The sequence below is a fragment of the Podarcis liolepis genome (assembly GCF_965112155.1).
Source record: "Podarcis liolepis genome assembly, chromosome: 1".
Classification (NCBI taxonomy): Eukaryota; Metazoa; Chordata; class Lepidosauria; order Squamata; family Lacertidae; genus Podarcis; species Podarcis liolepis.
Window position 1 is genome coordinate 68891774 of NC_139554.1, and position 22481 is coordinate 68914254.

Sequence of the window (22481 nt, forward strand, 5' to 3'; positions counted from 1 at the left end):
CCACTAAGAAAGTCTGCATATAAAGGCCAGAATCAAGCACAATTTTTAAAAATGGAGGCAGCCAAAGTTGTTGTTGCCATGTTTGTTCTTTAAAATAAATAAAAAGTGTTGTTGTTGTTTAAAAAAAAATCCCGCACAATTAAGTTAACTTAAGCCCTGTTAGTATAACTAAGGTTTTAAGGGTTTATTATTGTTAACTACCTTGGACATCTTCTGTAGAAAGGCAGAGTATGAATTAATTCAACTGAAAAGAGAGATCATCTTAGAAAAATGGAAACCATTACAACTATAATAGTTTTTCCTAGGAGCATTCCTTTTAAGGGCCACATCTGGAAAAATAAGCAACCGCTGTTGGCACCACAAAATATTCATTTTGCAGAAGAAAACTGGTGATGCTCAGAATTCTCCCACTGCAACAGACAAAACCCAAACCCAAAAACAAATAAAACACAGATCCAAAAAAAGCAAGCACACTCCCCTCACAGCACCAGTGCAAGGCAGATATCTGAGGCACCATGTTTGGTGACCCCGGGTCTAGGTACACTAGGCAGATGTGCCAAGAACACTATTTTAATCTTTGTCACACAATGCATCTGCCTCAAATTTATGACAGAAATGTAGAGTAGGTTTTCTTAGCAAGGTCACAATCTGGACAATTTCTTATGCAACATTGGATGTCATTTTCATAAATTAATAAAGTGCCATCACCTTCATTTAAAAATAGGTTGCCCATGCCTTGTTCATAGTACAATAGAGAACTTAAGCAAAATGCCCATCAAAGAGTGAAAGTATATATGGAATGTATCCATAAACCTGGGCCATAGTTCTGTGGGGTCATGAGTTACTGTACCTGACTTCTGTTTGCCCACTTTCAGTATTGCCTATTTATTTCCAGGCCTTTTAAGCATGGCAGTTTTTGCCTTCCCTTAGTATTGAAGCACCTTGGTTACAAGACATGCAAATAGGCCAGGGGATGCAGTGCCAGTCTCATAAGCAGCTACTGTAGAAGGAGCATTTGGGAAAGTCCTGTCCCAGGTTCCCCAAACATACTCTATTATCCTCCACTCTGTCTCAGCTTTCTGATGGCATTTACCCTGTCCATATTTCCAAAGCATTTCAAGAGAAGATGGACAGGCTTGCAAACAGTGGGACAATATTATGGAAAATAGTTTGTCATTTTGCCCAAATGTTGTGTCTGTTCAACATACCGTAAATGTGACACTGATTAATCTTAATTGCATTTCAAGCAAAATAGCATAGAAATCTTGTGCCTCATTTTAATGCCTGTATTTTCTTCTCTTTGTTATTCATGAGATAAACCAAAATAACACCTTCAAATTATACCATTCCACATAGTGTTATTGTTTTTAAATAAATATATACAGTGTGTTGGAATAATAATAATAACAACAAAAATAATTTATTTATACCCCACCCATCCAGCTGGGTTTCCAGAGCCACTCTGGGTGGCTCCCAACAGATTAAAAACAGAATAAAATATCCAACATTAAAAACTTCCCTAAACATTAAAAACTTCCCTATTACTATTATTGTCAAAACTCCTGTATGATTTTCTTTGATCTTATACAGTTTCTTTTGTCTTTTCTAATTTGTAAGCAATGCATTACAAAAATGATTTAATTAACCATAAAGTTTATATAAATTGCTTCATAAATCAGTAATACTATTTTATAATAATATTTCATAATATTTTAGAAACTTGATTTTATATTTCTTATATTTTATTTTACCTTTTATTTTTAATTCATTGCATCTTTTTTATACATAGCTGATTAAGGTAGCTTTTGATGAAGAAGTGGGCCCTGAAGTTGTAGAGATATTTAAGAAACAGCTAATGAAGTTTCGCTACCCCCAGTCCATCTTTAGCACTTTTGCTTTTGCAGCTGGTCAAACTGCACCTCAGATAATCTTACCAAAGCAAAAAGAAAAGAACACTTCCTTTCGGTAAGGAATGGTCCCTTTTTGTATGTTTGCTTCTTTCTTATAAATACTGTTCTACATTATTAGTTTCAAAAAGGATTCTGCAATGGAGTTATATTTAAGAAGTTTTAAAATCATGCTTATAGCATGATTTAGTAAAGGAGATGCTGCAATATATGTGAGAATTCTAATGAAAATTGCATTATAATTATAATATGGAACATTATGATCATTAAGGTGGGATTTTCTGTATTTCTTGCTCCCAAATCACCTCACCAAATCGTCCTGTTGGTGAGAGAGGGACCAGCATCATGAAAATATGCCTCTGATTATTTGTGAAATACAAAGATTGAGAACATGCTGCAACAAAAAACCCTTTCATGTACAATATTCATTAGAAGGCATGGGATCACATCTATACTTTGTATATATTCCACACATTTCTCTAGTGGCTGTTGGAGAGGAAGTTCCTAGAAGGGATAATGTCCAGTTTTCCTCTTTCAACCACGATACAGATATTTTGGTTCTTTTCTAAATTGTAGCACTCTTTCAAAAACAATTGTAAAAGGAGCAAAACGTGCAGGGAAGATGACAATTGGCCGACAGTACCTACTAAAGAAGAAAACGGGGACAATTGTGGAAGAAAGAGTGAATCGTCCTGGGTGGAATGAGGAAGATGATCTGTCAGGTAAGAAAACTTTAGAGGGGCTTTTCTGTAAATATCTGAATTCAGCTAACGTATTACACTCTGCAGTGTACTTGCTTCACTAAATATTAAGATAGTAAAATAATACAACTTTAGTTTCAGATGACAGTGAAATGCACACTAGTGCTACTTTGAAAGCATCAGAGAAATCAACTATGGAACAGCTAGTGGAAAGAGCTTGTTTTAGAGATTATCAACGCTTGGGATTGGGAACTATCAGTAATAGCTCTTCTCGCTCAAAAACAGAGTACTTTCGAATAACGGCCTTGAACAGGATGTATTCTCTTTGCAGAAGGTGAGCCAACTTTCTTGTTGTAATTATTAAAACCACAACCCATAAAAAATATTCCAAATGGCATTGCGTTTTGACAAATATTACAAAGCCTTGTTGATGTGAAATATTATTCTTTTTTTAAAAATTTCTTTTTATTAAGTTTCATATACATAACCAAAGGGGAAAAAAACACCAAATCAACCATTACAAAAAATAGAAATAAATAAAGAAAATATAAGTAAAAGATAAGTAGATAAATAAGTGAATAGGTTGCAAATGTCCAAGTATAACATAATAATCTTATCCGTTTCTATTCCAATTATTAGTCTTCACATTTGTTTCTTTATAACTTTAAAAACTTAGATCCCTCTTCTTCCCCCTACCGACCTCCATCCCTCCCGCTTTCAGGCTTCTTAATATCCATAATTAATTTCTCCAGCAGCTTATACTTGTTACTGATTTACACATCGTAAGATTTATATCAAACCTGCTATAGTCTTTAAGTTTCTGTGGTTCCCTTCAATGTAAGTCATAAATTTATTCCAATCGTTCATAAACTTTGCATTCTTTTGGTTTCTAATTTTTTGTGTCATTTTTGCTAAATTAACAAATTCAAATAATTTTGTTTGCCATTCTCTAATTGATGGGGTATTTTGATTCTTCCAGTTTTGGGCAATTAACAATCTGGCGGCGGCCATGGCATCCTGAAATAGTACTTTATCCTCTTTTTTGATTTCGTCCCCGACTATTCCTAGTAGGAATGCTTCCGGTCTTTTAGGGAATGTATATTTGAAATTTTTTTTTAACTCGTTATAGATAAGTTCCCAATATTTCTTCATTTCGTCACATGTCCACCACATGTGGAAAAAATTGCCCTCTTTGATCTTACACTTCCAGCAGTTCTTATTTCCTGTTTTGTACATTTTCCCCAACTTTGCTGGAGTGATGTACCACCTATACATCATCTTTTCTAAATTTTCCCTGAGTGTTACACATGCCGTGAACTTCATTCCACTAGTCCATAATTTCAGCCATTTATCGTACTCTATATTATAACCCAGGTCCATTGCCTATCTTGTCATTACCCCCTTTATTTCTTCATCCTTGGTGTCCCACTCTAATAATATGTTGTACATTTTAGATAATAGTTTATATTTGCCTTCAATTATCTCTATGTGGAACTTAGATTTTTTTTCATTCATCCCTATTTTTTTATCAGCTGTCCATATCGCATTTATTTGATGGAATTGTAACCAGCCAGATAATTTATCTTTCAGCTCCTCATACGTTTTCATCTTCCATCCACTTTCTGATCTTGTCAATAGGTCTTCATATGTTAACCTTTCTCCCTCCATATTAACCTTTTTTATTATTAGTATATCCATTGTGGATAACCACCAAGGTGTTTTCCATTCTAAAAGTTTTTTATTCCTCTCCCACACTTCATAGAGGGGCCCCCTGATAATATGATTTGAGAATCCTCTATGCACCTTTTCTTTATTTTGCCATAGATAAGAGTTCACAGCCAGCTGGATGTGAAATATTATTCATTCTAGAAGGGAAGGGTTGTAGCTCTTGCTTTGCAATCCCTGGCATCTCCAGGTAGGGCTGGCAAACAGTCCTGTGTGAAATCCTGCCAGTCATGTACACAATAGTTAGCTAGATGGAATAATAGTCCCAACACAGCATTTACTTACTTTACATGCCATGACTTCTCACTATTGACCTTCAAGGTGCTTTTGGCCAAACTACACCCACCTCCCCTGATAACAATCAGGTTCTGAGCCCCAATCTTAGTGATTTGAGGTGGAGCAAACTCCTAATGACTTCATATAGATGCTGATTAGTATTGGGGACAAAATGGTGTACCATGGCACTACGAAGTGTAAATACCAGGAGGCTAAAGAGCAGTCACCCTATGCTAATCTCTGGACATGGCCTTGTAAGGTGGAACAGAGCCACCATAACAAAGTGCTACTATGCCCATCCACAGAGTTGGTCCAGAAGAATACCAGTACAGGCCTGAACCCTGGCCTAAACCCAGAGTGGAATGGATCCAGATAATCAGCCTCATTCAATAATGTCTGCAGTTCTGCCACAATCCTCTCAATTATCCTCCTCCCCCACCCCAAGAAATATTTGAAACTGGGTAATAGTTGTTACAATTGATTGGATCCAGTGCCTGCTTTTTCAGTAGTGGCTGCACCATCATCTCCTTTAGGGTGGAAGTCACTTCCACCTTTATGCAACAAAGCATTGAGCACACCCTTGACCCACCAATTCAAGACCCCCAAGCAGAATGTCACCAGTCACAATGGGCAGCGATCCAGAGGGCACATAGTTGGACACAGCCCTGCAAGTACCTCATCCATATCATCAGGCTGCACAAGCTGAAACTGATCCCACAAACACTGGACACTTCAGCTGGAACTGGAACAGTTATTGTAGCAATTAAATTGCTCTCAAGTTGATCGACTTAATCGTCAAAATGATGAGCCAGAGGCTCATCCCCACCAATTAGCAAGACCAGATTCTGAATTCTCCTGAAAAAGTTGTGCTGGGTGGAAGCAATATGCTTCTGCACCTAAGAAAACAGAATTTGCAGGAAATAGAAATTGTGCCAATCCTGCAGGTAGCTAATAAAAGCATTTGGTTTATCATTTGGTGTTTTCATGGTATTCTGCTATTTTATTTTATTTATTGCTATTTTGCTCTAGGTGGTTTGCCTGTTGATGTATAGAAAAGCTATATAGTTGGTTCACCTTAAAATACATATACACATTTGTAAGTTTGTATAGAATTGTGGAATATGTTCAAGAGTTGGGGAAGGTTTGGAGGATGGGGTGTTACCATTCAGCAAGCCACTATCTTTCTGCAGTTGCCAGAGTCTACCCAGCCCCTTTGATAGCCTTTTAGAGACCTAGAATTTCCCATCCACAAGGCTTTAAAGCCCACATGTGCTTTGAGGGGCTAGCAGTGTTCATCAGTAACAAAAGTTGGACAGATCTGTTTTTGTTCTTTCAGGTCTCTGTAAACAGGCTGTTTATTGAGCATTCATAGATTTTGTTTGCACAAGGCTTGCAGGGAGGTTACATGACATCGACTTAAGTATTGAGCACTCTTTCTGATTTGAATCAAAGAAGGAAAGTTATACGAAGTTGCATCAAACAATTGCTATTCTACAATTTATAGTGCATTTTCCCTTCACTTTTCTTACAAGTGGGGGGTGTCAAATGAATTTTGCAGTCAGCCCTGGGAATTTATTTTTCAGAAACATAAGAGCTTTACTTTCCTTAATGTCATACAAGACCATACTGTGCATTTCTCAAAACCAGGAAATATTCATATAGATTAGAAATGTAATTTTTAATCATCTTAACTTTTATGTAAATGACTTTAGACACATGTTCAAATTCACCTTATTTAAAAACATCCGGAGTCCCTGGAATCTTTTCTCTTTCGGCCAGGGTTGGAGTAGAATCTGAAGCAGCTGCTTTTCTTTGTTAACTTGCTCTATTTTTTAAATAAATTATATAACAAGCAGTTTGCGTACTATCAATTCAGAGCTGTTTAAATGGATTTTGATGAAAGCCAGAGTTGGTTCCTTGTCAGAGCCAAAGTACTGGCAGTGTTTAGTGTGTTAAATTAGAGCATCTAAACATTCTTGCTCATAAAAAGTAAGTGCCTGTAAACAATCAGTCTAGGACAAGTATGAAATGTACCATGTTGTTTCTTTCTGTGTTGCTGTAGTGACCCCCTTACTGCTTTCAAAGGAACTATTTAATAACACTTAATCTTAAAATGTAATATAATAACATGTTAAGGATCGTGCTGTGAATAATTTATGTTGTTGGAAAGTATCCGCAGGCTTCCTCATTTTCACTTGCCATGGCAAGTGTGCCACCTTCCTCTGGTAAACATGATGAATGATAAAAGCCTTCTTTCTGGCAGTTGTGCTGTAATCTCTGCCCTCTCGCCCAGCTCTTAAGATTGAGAAGAAGGCTGTGGGCTGTTTGGCAGCTGCTGCTTGACTAAGGCACCCAAATACAAGCCATCAAGCCCTCCAAAAGTTGGAAGGGCGTCTTTCTTGGCTCTGGCTAGCCAGAGATGCTCAGGGTGATAGCAGCAAAGCTTGCAGGAGAAGAGGGAGAGGGAAAAACAGAAACCTGGCAACCCCTGTGTTTGGCTTTACTATCAAGCCTCATCAAAAACCATATCAACTGTTTGTATCCATCAACGATAAAATGGTCAAGGAAGAAAATAATAAGTAAACCACTTCATGTGCTGGGATAAATTATTAGTTATTTGAATTAATTTGTGTACAGTACAATTGCATATTGCGCAAGGTTCAGTTCCAAGAGTTCCTTGTACAGTGGTACCTCAGATTACATATGCTTCAGGTTACATACGCTTCAGGCTACAGACTCAGCTAACCCAGAAATAGTACCTCGGGTTAAGAACTTTGCTTCAGGTTGAGAACAGAAATCGTGCTCCGGTGGTGCGGCAGCAGTGGGAGGCCCCATTAGCTAAAGTGGTGCTCCAGGTTAAGAACAGTTTCAGGTTAAGAATGGACCTCTGGAACGAATTAAGTATGTAACCAGAGGTACCACATGAAAATCATGTATACCCAAACCCTTGGCTCCACCCAATGGCTAACAGGTGAGGGGTAGCGAGAATCCCCCATACTCCCAGAGCCTGTGTGCCATGCAGGCCTTGCCCAGCAAGCAAAGTGGAGAGCTTAAAGGCTCTTTTCACACTGGGTAACCCAAAACTGCTCAGTGCACAAACTTAGAGGCTAGGGATGGTCGTGCAAGTACTCTGATGACCCACAATATTGGGTTATCCAGTGCATAACAAGCTCTCTGTCTTGTTTGAAGTGCAATGTCTGCTCAGTGCACCATATCTGGGATGCTCATGTGAGACTTCACAGGATGGCAGATGGCAGACCTGGTGCAAGAAGAGCTTTTAAACTCTCCACCTTGCTTGGATTTAACTTGAAGTTTCAACCAGCCTGCTTCCATCTGTGTATAGTTGAAATCACGCAAGTTAAATCTATGTAAGATGTGATCATACTGTACTTTAAATGTGAGCTGTAAATACAAAAATAAATTAATATAGAACTTGATAAATTCTGATGTTATCATTTCTATTCAATATGCCAATTTTTACAGTTCAGCTCCATAGGGACCTACCTCATTGTAAAATAATAAAAGCAACACTCTAATTCAAACAAAAAAAAGCATAAAACCAGGAAGAGTCAATATAAAAAAGGGAATTAAAACAACTCAAAAGCCTCATAGGACAGAAATGTTTTAATTCCTTTTAAAAAGGATCCCTCACAGGAGGGAATACAACTGGGAAGGAAGGCATTACTATTTATAGGTGAAGGTTTTGCCTCTGTTAGTGACGGGGCAGGCAAAAGAGACCTTTTTATGCTGAGAAACAAAATAATGTGTCGTAAACATTTCAAAAATAATGTTCTTTAATTATATCCCTAAATGATGTAGCAAAGAAAGTTATTCATTTTGACAATGCGATCAATAAAATTATAAAGGGAAGTTGGATGCTTTGCTTTAATCTTGTTATTCCCCTCTTCTTCTGGATCATTGGAGATGGCTCAAGTGGGTTGAACTGGAGCTAGATTTAGAAATGCAAACTTGGCTAACATGATTGGTGGGTTTTGAATTCACACAGTATCTGATTAACTGAAACATTTGGAATAAGTAAGAAGTGTTCCTCAATCACATCTGTTTTCCTTGTAGCCTGGTACTACAGCTTGGCTTATCTGAACCATCTAATTCTCTCTCCTCTCCCTTCTTATTGATTTAGCTATCCAGGGCTACTAGTGGTACCTCAGTGTGTGCAGGACAGCAGCCTGCAGAGAGTAGCTCGCTGTTACAGACACAATCGCTTGCCAGTGGTCTGTTGGAAAAACTCAAAAACCAGCACACTTCTGCTTCGAGCCGGTGGCTTTCATGGCAAAGGAGTTGTTGGCCTTTTCAAATCTCAAAATACACAAACATCAGGTGAGTGCATGTTTCACTTCCAGGATATTTTGTGGGAAAGAAGTGTCTTCAATATAAGTTTACGCAGTCTGCTTTTTATTATGTTTTTCTAGTTTTTGTCTTCCCAAAATAATGCTCCATGGTATCATAGTGGGTGCCAGCCATGGAATTTAGGGCAGTATTCAACTCCTTTGGGTCATCAGTGAAGATTTACACTTGTGCAACAAGGCTTCCTTCCCCAATGTACACCCCATGCTTTGTCCAGATCTGCTCTAGAGGGTGGGACAACTTCTGGAAAGATTTATGAGTCACACTGTGAAAGTGGGGAGTCCCATCGTACAAATGTAAAAACAAGAGACTTACATTGGACACAAACCATTATAAATACAGGGCCATCTCTTGTATTTCTCCCCTTCTCTCTGAAACATTGCAAATATTTGCATTGGGGCTGATAATTGAAATAAAAATACTTAGGAGCATAATGGAATGAATGATGGGTTGAATTGCTTATGCCTTCTTGTGAACTTCCTTCTGAAGTGTCTTAGAGAAACCACCATCAGGAAGTGGATACTAGAGGTCATAGACATTTACTAAAATGTTCATCAAACAAGAGAATAACATGGAATTTAGTCCTACAGCAGTCTTATTTATGATGGCCTGTACCATGTTGTCATGGAATTATGTGGATACCAGTGCCCCCCCCCCCGGTGCCCTTTAGATATATTGGACTCCAGCTCCCATCAGCCGCCGGTGCTCAAGAATAATTGTGGCTGTAATCTAAAGCACCAAAAGAGCTCTAGGTTGGGAAAGGCTGCTCTGCAATATCACTCCAGTAAGCAGCATACAGAATGCTTCTCATTCACTAGAATCTGAGGGGTGGAGGCATGCTGCAGCCTCATCTGGCATTCCCCTGGGGTACAAAATTCCTGTTCTGCCTTTGTGAGGCACAGAGCCAACATGGAGATGAACCTCAGAGTTCATCTAATTTGGAAAGGAGGGAAAGAGCTTATTCCTGAGATAAACATTGGTGTTGCTGGCCTGCCTGAACAACTTGCCCTATGGAATTTCTGAAGAGGACAGTGGATAGAATAATTCATAGTTATGCACAAGTTACATAAGCGGTGAATCATTCAAGAGTTCATGATGAGGATAGATGTTCATGGCTTAAATACTTCAGCATAATCCTATGAATGGCATACTACTTTGTGTGAGTTTGTAAGTAAAATACATACACACAATAAATGAATTTTCCACAGTGGCTCAGCAAATAATCTACAAAGCATAGCTGTGCAAGTTTGTGTGGGTGTGCACTGGTATCTACTTTCAGTATTTTAAAATACTAGATTACATTACTCCTTAAGCTTAACTACAAGAGTTGAGCAATTTGCAAAAATAAAACATAGCAGCAGAGGTAGAACTTTGGCTTTACCCCAATAGAAAACCACCGTACTAAAATCACATCATGTGTAGTCCAAAGTTTGGTGGTTACATAAACAGAATTATGCACAAATAGAGACTACCCCCTTCTCTACACTGTTTGGGGTGGGCCTCAATGAGTGGGCTTGTGGGAGGGCGGGAGAAGGGGGGAAACAGGGAAAGAGGCAAAGTTTTAAAATGAGAGAATAGGAATGGGGAAGGAAACAAGTGTAAAAGGGGCCTGGGGTAAAAGGGGTCTGCCTCTAAGAACAAAACTAGTTGTGGAAAAATAAAATGGGTGAGAGCCTCATATGAGGATAACAGTAAAAAGAAGGGTATTTTCATGAGGCAAACATGTTCCTCTCTTCAGAAATCTAAGTTCCAGCCACCAGACTCAGTCTTTGCCTGTATTTTTTGCAACCCTATTAATGAGCTATACCCAGGAAGTATTTTGGGAGTAGCTTTCAGCATAGCAAAAGTGACATTCATCATTGGCATGTTATCCTTATTAATGTGAGCAGACATGTTTTTATACGTGAAAAAGGAAGAAATTGCTTCCATAGCCATAAAGGAAACTATATATGGGGGCATGTTAAGTAAACGTCCATAAGGAGCTTTTTAAAGGTAAAGGGACCCCTGACCATTAGGTCCAGTCGTGGCCAACTCTGGGGTTGTGGCGCTCATCTCGCTTTATTGGCCAAGGGAGCCGGCGTACAGCTTCCGGCTCGTGTGGCCAGCATGACTAAGCCGCTTCTGGAGAACCAGAGCAGCGCATGGAAACGCCGTTTACCTTCACGCCGGAGCGGTACCTATTTATCTACTTGCACTTTGACGTGCTTTCAAACTGCTAGGTTGGCAGGAGCAGGGACCGAGCAACAGGAGCTCACCCCATCTTAGAGACAGCAAAAAACCAACAAGAAACAAAGCAGCTGCAGACTCCTCTCCAGGAACATGCACATTAATGTGGTCCTGGTAAGCCATAGTTTGGCATGTAAACAGGCCTGTTTTAATGGGAGAGTGATGGTATCCTGATATTTTGAAATCAAAATTATTGCCACTGGAATTTATTCTTTATATATTATACTTGTGATCACAGAAGGGTAATTTGTACTTCCCATTGATACTTGGAGGTAGGTTGGTGATCAATAGTTTAATCAAATTTTATTTGTTGGGTTTTATTTTTAATACCAGAATATATTTACCATTTTCTCAACATTCTTTATCATGTCTGGATCTTATTCAGCTATCTAAATAAGAGCATACACTGGGTAATGCTTTCAATTAAATGACATGAAATATGCTGTATAAAGGATCAATATAATTTATTCCCTCCTTTGTTTGCATAGCTCCTACATCACTAGAATCATCAAACAGCATAGAACAAGAAAAATACCTTCAAGCCTTACTGAATGCAATTTCTGTCCATTGTAAAATGAATGGCAATACTCTCACTGTCAGGCCAACAATTGCTTTGTCTCCAGGTAATGTTATGCTTTTATATAGCTATGCTAAATGTAAGACCAGTCTGACTGTGTTATTATTTATTTTGTTTTGTTTCCTAGTTGTATCTCTATATTCTCTCAGTGTGCCGTTGTCTGAATGGTTCACTGTCCACATAGATGACCTGTCTGGTTTTTGCATATAAATTTTTCGTGTTTTCTGCATATAAATTTTTCAGGGTAAATTCAAAAGTAAAATGACTTGACTTAAGCAGAATTGTTAATGAAATTCTATTCCATATAGGTGGAAAAAATGTACAGTGCTTATGTCAAAGTATTAGAAATTTATGCTGAAGAAATTGATTACTTTTCGTTCTCTAACAAACATAGGAATGGGTTTTTTTTAAGCAAAGAGACTAAAATGTAATAAGCTTTTTGTAGATAGGTCTTGATGAAGTCATTAAGAAATGCATTAATATTCTATTTCAGTTGTCATGTGATGAAACCTGATAGGGTTCATGCAAAGGTAAAAGCTGCTGTCTTAGACACAGGAGCATGCAACTTGCCAAGTATGTCCATTTGGCTTAATCAGTTGGTGAAATCAAGTGTATCTAAATTCTGGCTTTTCTCATAACATAACACCATCACCAAATTGTGCATGCCTTGCTTCATTTGTTGTTAAATACTTTGATTGTGTTAGCCATGCCTAACCTTCTGTGATGCTGCAAATGTATACTTTTTAATTATGTGTAATGTCTCTTAAATGTTGTAAACTAGCAACAATTAGATATATAAGTCATAAAAAGAACATTTCTGTGTAATTTTTTAAAATACCTCTTGGGCCTCAGGTCTGGATAACAAATAGGTAATGTCATCTTGCATGATACTGTACTTTTAATCTCTCCATTCTTTTTGACTGACTTTAGGCACTGAAAGGAGGGCTTCAAGAATGTCCACTGTGTTTAAGCAGGTAGTGCCAGGACAGTTGGATGTAAATCTATCCAATAGCTTTGCCCGAGGAGGTTAGTAAGACTAGTTCAAAGCCTACACGGGGATGTAATATGAAAATAATGGTAACATTTGAGGAATTGCTATTGCGTTATCCTTCTGTTTCTCAGTATAAACCAAATACTACCAACTAGTCTAGCAAACTCCACCTGATCCACTTCTGAGAACAGGCTTACCCTTGCTGAAATAGAAACTGCACATGCAAATGGATATGCATGTGGTTCTTGTGATTGGATTCCTGCAGCCAGCACCCAAGAGCTGTGCATGCAAATTCTGTTCACTAGACTGGGGCTATGCTCTTTAGCAGATGATGGGTGCCACCAATCCTGTCTTGTGAGTGGAAAATTAACTGAGCCCATGCAGTCATTTACACACACAGAACCTATCACAAAGGAGGCGGCGGCAACTGTTTAACAAGCTGCTATGGCCATGCAAATATGTGCACACACACTTCTACAATATGTGGATATCTCCAGGCCAGTGTTTCCACTTCAGATAATAGTTGTAAATACTACTGGGCTTCAGGCAGTTGTAGCTTCTAATTGTTCCATAAGGTAGCTCAAAGGTGAATTGTGAAGAGTATTGCTTTATTTCAGTTACTTGTATCACAAAAATAATGTATGAACAAACTTGTAATGATGAAGTAAAAATTACTTTTCCACTATAATATTATTATTATTATTATTATTATTATTATTATTATTATTATTATTATTATCATTATTATACACCAATAATTATTAAACACCAATAATTATCTTCATTTGCAACCTATATTGATCACTTTGAATTGTATCACAGCCAGTCCAGATTCTCACTTTACTGAGGCTGTGCAGTCAGCAGAGTGTTTAAGTGTAAATATTCCTTTGCATAAAGTGGCGCATGCAGAAGCCGAAGGAGTATGCTTGTCAGTCTTGAATGTGGTGATATAGAATAACCAGAATTGGAGTTTTAAGTACTGGGAAGAGTGACACTTTAAATCTGAAGTTAAATATATCTGCACAGGTGTCATTGGAAAATCATGTTCTAGCAACTAATAGATATAGAAACTAATAGAAATTATGATTTAAAATGTAATACACCCTTAGCAATGAAGTGAGAGTAGAATTTGTAATGCTTTGTATTACTGGTTATATACTGTGGAAAAGTAAGGAAGGTGCTGAATTGTGAAGACAGTAGTCTGTCTAATGGCTCAGCCCAATTACTCCAGAGTTCTTGAATTTAAGGCAGGTTCATCTGTTGACTACAATATGACTAATGTTCTTGACTGAAAAACGACAGTACCAATTGAACTGCATTAAACTGAGAAAGCAAGGTGGGATTGTGCACAAGTACATGGGTGTGTTTTACACTGGTCATTAGCAAAGCCTATTAGTGTATTACTTGAGTTTATGAAACAGTTTGTGTGTTACTCTAAATCAAGGCTTAGCAATAAGTGGACCTTCAGAAGTCTAAGCAAGCCATCAGGCTCTCATGCTGCCAGGAGCATTTCAAAGAATCTGTACTTAAGTGTTATATGTTAACTAGGAACAAAGCCTAGTTGCTAAACAAGCCAACTTCATAGTGCATCATTTGAATTTTGCTTGTTTAGCAATTAACTACTGTTTGTTTTAAACTAGGATTCCTAGATCACTCACCTACCTATTTTGAAACTGAAATCTTTGGAGGAGGAAAGATGAGGAGAGCACATGAGCCCAACCAACATTTTACTCACGTTTTCTGTGGTATATCTGTGGTTAACCATGGTTTAGAGCTGCATGCTAGCTAGTTTAGGACAAAGGGGGTATAATATAGAAGGGTTCTTGTACTGTGCCTACAGAGAAAGAATCTATGAAGAAAGTACCACAATTCTTTGGGAAGCTAGTCAGTGGCAACACTCTAAACCTGAAAGCCTCTGTCTAGGAGTAATTGTCAGTCACAGAGATCTTCCAGCATTGCTGTCATATAACTTGGGAACCACATCATATGTAACAGTGGCAGGAAATGAACATGGTGGGAAGAATAATAACTCATCCCTGTTATGGGGAGCATAACTCAGTCGGTAGAGCATAATCTATGATTCCTCTCCTGTCATGCTGCCATTATTCACTCCCAAAGTCCTGTAGGGAAGTACTTTACCACTGAATTAGGAAGTGAGTAAATAAGAATGCACCATGGCAGTACACTTGAACACAGTCTGGGATCCCCCTCATAATATCACAACTTGTGGTTTCCCATATCTTCCATTCCAGAGTGTTCATGCAGACAGTGAATACTTCATTTCTGACTGTTTTATTCAGAAGTACTGTATGTGTACATTTCATGACTGTTCTGTGTCACATTCTATATAAACAAAAAACTTAATTTACTGTAACTTTAGGGGGGGAAATTGCAGCCAGGGAAGCAAATTTTTCAATGTTCACTATTATCAGGTTAAGTTGTTATTATCAGGTTAATTTATTATAATCCAACAATTCAACATCAGCAGAAGTGATGACAACTATTTTTAACTTTACAGTGAAGCTTATACTTTTACACGTATTCTGTCCTGATTTTAAAAAGAAAGTCTGCAACCATAAAAATTAGAAGCTCCATATAGAAACCCCCGTCTAGATTTAGTCTCTATGGCAATCATTGCCTTATATTTACTTATTTTTACCCTTATCTCCATAATTACAGTTACTAGAATTATTATTTTTTCAAATAAAAGCAAGAATTCTCTAAAATGTGGGTGTACTGGCAAGCATACTAGATTCCATTGTTTATGGTATCTGTCAGAAATGTGACCAAATAGTTTCATTTTGCAGGAGTACGAACATATTACTTGAAGTAGAGGCTTCTGCTTCTAATTCCCCTTTTTATTTGGCTCAAGTATGGTATGGTACTTAATCAGGTATCTGAAACAATGTTTGGCATCCAGTTTATCCTCCAGCCATCTAGATATTAAGTGGTAATGTTAGTGAAATAGAATGTTTCCACAGGAATAATGGTCCCCTGCTGCTCTCAAATACTTTGATGTCTCTGTAGAAAAATTTGGAATCTAAGCAAGAAAAGAAAAGTTTGTAAAACAAAGCAGGAGTCATTGTTACTGTGGTTTTCTATTTAAAACTACATTTCCATTATACCAAATGGCCTAAGTAACTTAATCCCATGGGAGGACTAGGTCATCTTCTTCCTCCCACACAATGCATGAGTGCTGCTGGACAGGACTGCCCAAGAACAAAATCATGCATGCTAATAATGTGACTGTAAATAACCACATGCTTTGCATGGTGCTTTAGGAACGTAGATCTGTTTAGGTAAGGTTATGTGGACGTCTGCCCTGCATTTAGATTAATTTTATGCTTCTGGCAATCAAAGTGGGCAATAGAGATAAGTTGTGCTAAACATTTTTTAACTGACAAATCTCACACATTTTAAAAATGTTTTTCACAATGGACAAGTTTCCATTTGGTATAATACAATGGCACATCATTTTGGCTGTTTTGCATGTCTGCAATTAATTGCAGTGGCCATGAACATTATCCTGTTTGATAAAGGATTTAATATAGAATTTCCCCCCTCCTATTCTTTTTCCCAAATTATTTTAGCTTGATTTGCTTTCCTTTTTTTCCTTTTTGGCAATTCCTTGGCGCTAGCCATTAAAATCAAATATAATTAGCAGTTGTTTTATTTTAATCAAGTAAATAGAAATGTACAAGTAACCTTTTTCTTCTTTCCTGTTCAATTTGCTGTGACTGTCTCATTGCAATGTGCATTCCATTGCTCCTCCTTTTCCTCCTGTCCTTACTGCTATCTGCCAGTGCTTGGGTACAGAGATAAATGTTTCACACATTCAAATTCCAAATCAGGAAGAGTCCATCAAGGTACCGTATTCTTTGCACTAATAGTACATTCTACCATCTCCATGATTATGCATATCAGTATAGAGAAACCATGTAAACTTGCTTAGGCACGCAATTTAGTTACCATGTGACAGCTTTGCTGCAGGATGAAATGGAATAACTTCTAGATCATAAGTATCCTTGCCATCATGGCAAGAAAATGATAAAGAATATATTATTTCATCATCCAAGCATTGATACTCAGTAGCCGCAGAGTAAAGAAATGCTGTTATCTACTGAGTAAACATTCATGCTGATATAAATTTTAAAATCATTATTTAGTAACATTTTACAGAGGTCAAAATAAAAAAATTCCTTCCAATAGCACCTTAAAGACCAACTAAGTTAGTTCTTGGTATGAGCTTTCGTGTGCATGCACACTTCTTCAGAAGTGTGCATGCACACGAAAGCTCATACCAAGAACTAACTTAGTTGGTCTTTAAGGTGCTATTGGAAGGAATTTTTTTATTTTGACTATGGCAGACCAACACGGCTACCATTTTACAGAGGTAATAAACATAGACCTTAGTGACATAATTATTAGCACTGATAAAACAATTATCTCAAAATGAGAACAGGAAACGTGTTGTATGCCACTTTTGGTTTGTTGTTGTTTTTTAATAAAAAACTGTGGCAAGGAATAGTAGCTGGGGAGTGATATGTAGAGACCTGTAAACTCTTTAATCGCTGTAACTCATCACTGGTACCTGTTATAGTCTGCATGTGCTTTTCAATTGGCTCTGACTGTTGCTTTTATGTGGTGCAAATTATAATCAAGCTCTCCTTTGTCGATAGCAAAAAGTGGGATGGGTTGCTTTCTCCTGGACATCCTTTGGCTTTTAGTTTAAAAAAATGAGGAATAACATTTATTTTCTGTGTAAGCTCTGTGATTCTTCGGTAACAAATCATGGTTTATTTTTTTACTAATAATATGGAAAACAAAAGTCAGATTAAACATGTGCTCCCTGCTGAAGTGTTTGCTACAGCTTGCTTTATTTCAAAGAAGGGACTACAGCATCTTACCAGCTTCAATTTCCTAAGAAACCATTTTTGTTTGTGTCCTCTATGTTCACATGTAAAGCAAGCAGACTGACTTTGATATATCAGCAGGCATGTCCCTATTTTTACCGTTTTAGTAAGAAAATCAGCTTTTCAAAGTGTGCACCTATTTCACCAGGAGTACTCAAACTACTATTTTTGGTACTACATGCATAAGCCAATGGCCTCCATTCCAGTGCACTGTAAGATTGGTCTGTTGCTGCACTTGCAGTTCTTAAAGAATGATTGGTGCTAGAATAGAGCCTCTTGTGGCCTTATACGCTCTCATATGAAACAACACCTGGAGAAAAGAGGCAGCAAGGTTGTGGCCTAGATCATACATCTCTGTAGTTTGGCTGACACCATGGTCAAGCTACACACTGTAATTGTAACATATGCAAGCATAGCAGCAAGTGGATTTTTTAGATCCAATGTGGAGATCCTTTGGCCTTCCAGGTGTTGCTGAACTAAAGTTCCCATCATCTCAGGCCATTGGCCACCCTTGATGGGACTGATGGCAGCAGTGGTATAGCAACACACAGAGCACAGAAGGTTTCCCACATCTGGCCTAGATCATAGGTTCACTCCCAGTGCCATTACTGCATCTATATGGGCTTGAGAACTAACCACATGGCTCACTAGCCCAACTGTTGTGATGTTGCTTGTTTTACTGTTGCAACATAGAACCCAGCTACATGAAGTGGTTTTGTGATGGCAGCCAAAGCAAGCAATAAAACATCTTTGAACAAGCAGCTTCTTTCCCCCACCTACACTGAACAGTAACAGTATGGGAGGAGCATGGCGACACCCACCTGGCAGCCACACAGAATGCGTTGGAAGAGTTCTGTATTAATGTTAAATGCGACGTGGTTTCAATTATTATCTCAGTTTAGACAGATCTGGGCTGTGCATTACTTCATAGAATAGAATTGTAGAATTGGAAGGGACCCAAAGCATCATCTAGTCCAACCCAGAGCTGGCACATTTTTTCCAGGTGCATTATGTGTGACCTATCCAAAAACATTGTAACTGAGATTCAAATGTTTTCTTTTCAAACAATGCACATTCCTTACTGGAGAGTTACAGAACAGTCCAATTCCATGAAAATATGAAATATTTCATTCTATTTTCAATCTTTCTAAAGGTGTGTGGGCAAGTCTTCGTTCTAGCAGTCGGTTTATCAGCACTCAAATGCCATTCCTCGATGTGGGTGCAAGATTAGCAGGGAAAGATGGTTCACCTTCATATACCAGCAGTAGTGCATATTTTCAAAACCGGCTTCTGAAACGCCAGGCTTCCCTCTACATATTTGGAGAAAAATCTCAGCTAAGGGTATGGATGCTTTCCAGTTATAATTTTGTATTTTTGCTTGGCTGCTTTTAAAGGGGAGATTTGTATGTAACTGTGGTGCAATACAGCCCAGAATTATGCAGGTTTAAGCCCTACTGATTTCACTAGGCATTAAATGTTCATAACTGTGTGCTAGTTTGCAGGATATCTTTAGAGTCCATGACTACTTAAACGATCACAACAATAGAAGTTTCTCTCCCTGAACCATTGAAAGAGATACACATTTATTGCTCATTGAGTTAACAATTGTGAACATGTATGAAATGTACTTCCAAAAGCAACAGAAAGACTTAAAGACTTAGAGAGCCAGTGTGGTGTAGTGGTTAAGAATGGTGGACTCGTAATCTGGTGAACCGGGTTCGATTCCCCGCTCCTCCACATGCAGCTGCTGGGTGACCTTGGGCTAGTCACACTTCTCTGAAGTCTCTCAGCCTTGCTCACCTCACAGAGTGTTTGTTGTGGGGGAGGAAGGGAAAGGAGATTGTTAGCCGCTTTGAGACTCCTTAGGGTAGCGATAAAGCGGGATATCAAATCCAAACTCTTCTTCTTAACATAATATGGCTTAAGTTTTTGTAGACAAGAGTCCACTTGTGTCTGCACACGTGGGTGCAAAAGGGGAAAACTGCACATGGTGGGTTAAATGGCAATGAAATGCAAGGAGTATGATCAGTTAGACCTTCAGTTTATACAAAATAGTACAAAAAATGACAATTCATAGCACCCGTAACACAATATCAAGGTTGTTAAATAAATCAACACCTGTTATGACTCATGAGGATTGGGTAACATCCAATTGTGGCAGCCTGTTTGCATAACAGCCATTCAGCTCATGAAAATGGGAGCAGGGCGGGAAACCACTCAATATTAAAGTAACACTATTAATAAGGTGTTAAAGTAAAATAAAGCAATGTTTTAATTTAAATGCACATTATTAACACAAGTAAATACCTTCTTTGTCCACAGAGCTTCAAACTTGATTTTGCTTTAAATTGTGAATTTGTTCCTGTTGAGTTCAGTGACATCCGGCAAGTGAAAGCTAGTTTTAAAAAGCTCATGAGTGCTTGTGTCCCTAGCAATATTCCTGCAGATTCTGAAATAACATTCCTTAAAGCACTTGGAGAATCAGAGTGGTTCCCACAGGTAAAGTGATATTGTGGAGTCATAAATGTCTTGTGATTTCTGATGCATAACAAAGTGCTATTTCTGTCCAGTGAAAAATTCTCCTTTTCTTCAATAACTGCTTTAAATATCATATGCTGTATTCGTATGCAGACAGATGTATTTCAGTGTTCACACTGTGAGATTTGATGAATGAAGCATTACATGGCTCCCTATAAATTATAATCAGTCATGAATATGTAGTACATGGTTGTTATTATTTACTTTCTCTCTTAAAGTCAATTTAAATCTTTTGCTGCTTTTATTAAAGCAATTTCAGTTTAAATTTCCAGTATTAAAAATGATGTAACATGAATAACAGTGTGTCTGAATCTGTTATTGTTGGTTATCCTTTGTAGTTAAGGATCTAACCACCATATTGTATTCATTCAGTACCTTGGCACAAGTCTCCTTGAAGTGAAATGGATATTTTCTGCTTGAGTGCTCTGCAGATTAGACACTTGTTTCAGAAGTTATGGTCTACTGCATCTAAATATTTTTAGCCAGGATTTTCTATAGCAGACTTTATTTGAGAATCAATGGCTTTTTAAAAGTATATTGCAGTTGGGCAGTGGGCAGCTTATCCAGACTAGAGCCCTGATATGGGGCAAATGGGGGCTTTAAGCCTTTCTTCATTGCAGGGGTCCTAATTGGTCTCACACCTACTATTTATATTGAAGGGGGGAAACTTCTATTTCCACCAATTTCTTAGTGCAATTAAGTTAATTAATACCCATTCAGGACCCCCGTGGATGGGCAAAGATTAATGCCTCCAACCACCCATGCCGGATCTCTTCCTACCCCATGTTTGGAGTTTACTTTTTAAAAGCAAGTCACACAATTGGTAGTAGTATTGTATCTCATTTGTCCCCTAATTTGGGGTGGGGAACCTGAGGCCCTCCAGATCATATTAGGCTACAACTCCCATCATCCCTGACTATTGGTCATGCTAGTTGGGAAAGATGGGAATTGCAGTGCAACATCAGGAGGGCCACAAGTTTCCTACTCCAGTGTAGAATCTACACTCATGTTTTGCAGCTGTAGTGTGAGACACAGAATAATCACAAGTTTTTTTATTATATGGAGTAAGAGTCTGTGGTGCTTGAAGAGATTACAGAATATCTTTTAAATCAGATTACCAATCAAGGCTGCCAGTATTAGACTTCTAGACTGTTCTAAGCCCTCTTTGGATTTAATATGGGTAAAATCCTTCCCATAACCTGGGTTATGCATTACATCTGATGCCAGTAAAAAAAGCATCACTATAGCATGTTCTCCAGCTCTCCCTCCTTGATCTGTTGTTTATAACCTCTGACCTCAGTGAAACTTAAACGAAACTGATTGTAGCCTTTAGGCAAGGGTGTTGAATAATATTCATATAAAAATCTTTCTAATACTCATTTTTTACAAGACTAGTTTGTTGAGTACCAGCATAATTTGATTCCAGAAATCATTTTGTTTACTAATTTATCCTTCATTCTAACATATGCTCTTCATCTTTTATATATACATACTGTATATAGCTTCACAGAATAATGCAGTTGGGTGTGGTTATATCGGAGTTGCTTGAGAATGGTTCTTCAGTTTTGGTTTGCCTGGAAGATGGCTGGGATATCACAGCACAGGTGAGCCTATAACATATTAATGGCCAGCAAAGATCACTTTGCTCTGACCAGTTTACTATATCTGTTTAATAATTTCAGATGCCAAAGAATGCATCAGACTTAAAACCCTTCACAGCTTTCTTTTATATAACTTTTTTTTAAAAAAAACACAAAACCCATCCCTTGAATCTTTAATCCTTTAGAAAGAAATGAACTTTTTTGCTGATGGCCAACTGATGTGTAGTGTCTCTGTGTGGAGCTGGATCTGTCTCACATACATTCATACTTGCAAGCACTATTGTCCTATAATTCTGGTGTTTGGAAAAGGCTTGGTGTAAAAATAAACTGCCAGTAATTTTAGTCCTATGTAACAAACCATGGAAGAAATGAACAGTAATTCCAGATCTCATTGGTTATGTTGTTTTTTCTAAAATTGCAACAGGTTACTTACTACATCTAACATAGTTTCTGAGTTATCATGGCTTAATGTGAAAAAGCAGTGTGCTCTGATTTCATCCATCCCCTAGTGTGAGCAGGATAAATCCATTGTGCCCAAACCAGGGATTGCAGTTTGTTGCTCCCTAAGTAGTTATTATCAGCAAACACAACTTAAGATTGGTTATCAATTGTGGCTTGTTTGGGAGCTATAAACCACGATCCCTGGTTTAGATATAACATG

General features: G+C 37.9%; 1 protein-coding gene across 5 annotated transcripts in view; it reads left to right on the forward strand.

The window, feature by feature from the left end:
- The window catches only part of SBF2 (SET binding factor 2), a 230333-nt gene that overhangs the window by 191244 nt on the left and 16608 nt on the right, over positions 1–22481 (forward strand). For 2 of the 5 annotated variants that reach the window (XM_083476221.1, XM_083476225.1), the window contains 10 exons: positions 1790–1965; positions 2484–2629; positions 2744–2942; positions 8751–8947; positions 11689–11823; positions 12708–12803; positions 16572–16634; positions 18835–19022; positions 20004–20180; positions 21722–21823. In XM_083476221.1, the coding sequence (XP_083332347.1) occupies positions 1790–1965; positions 2484–2629; positions 2744–2942; positions 8751–8947; positions 11689–11823; positions 12708–12803; positions 16572–16634; positions 18835–19022; positions 20004–20180; positions 21722–21823 (1479 nt within the window). The remainder of the gene's footprint in view (positions 1–1789; positions 1966–2483; positions 2630–2743; positions 2943–8750; positions 8948–11688; positions 11824–12707; positions 12804–16571; positions 16635–18834; positions 19023–20003; positions 20181–21721; positions 21824–22481) is intronic. The other 3 variants (XM_083476222.1, XM_083476224.1, XM_083476223.1) reach the window with 2 other exon arrangements.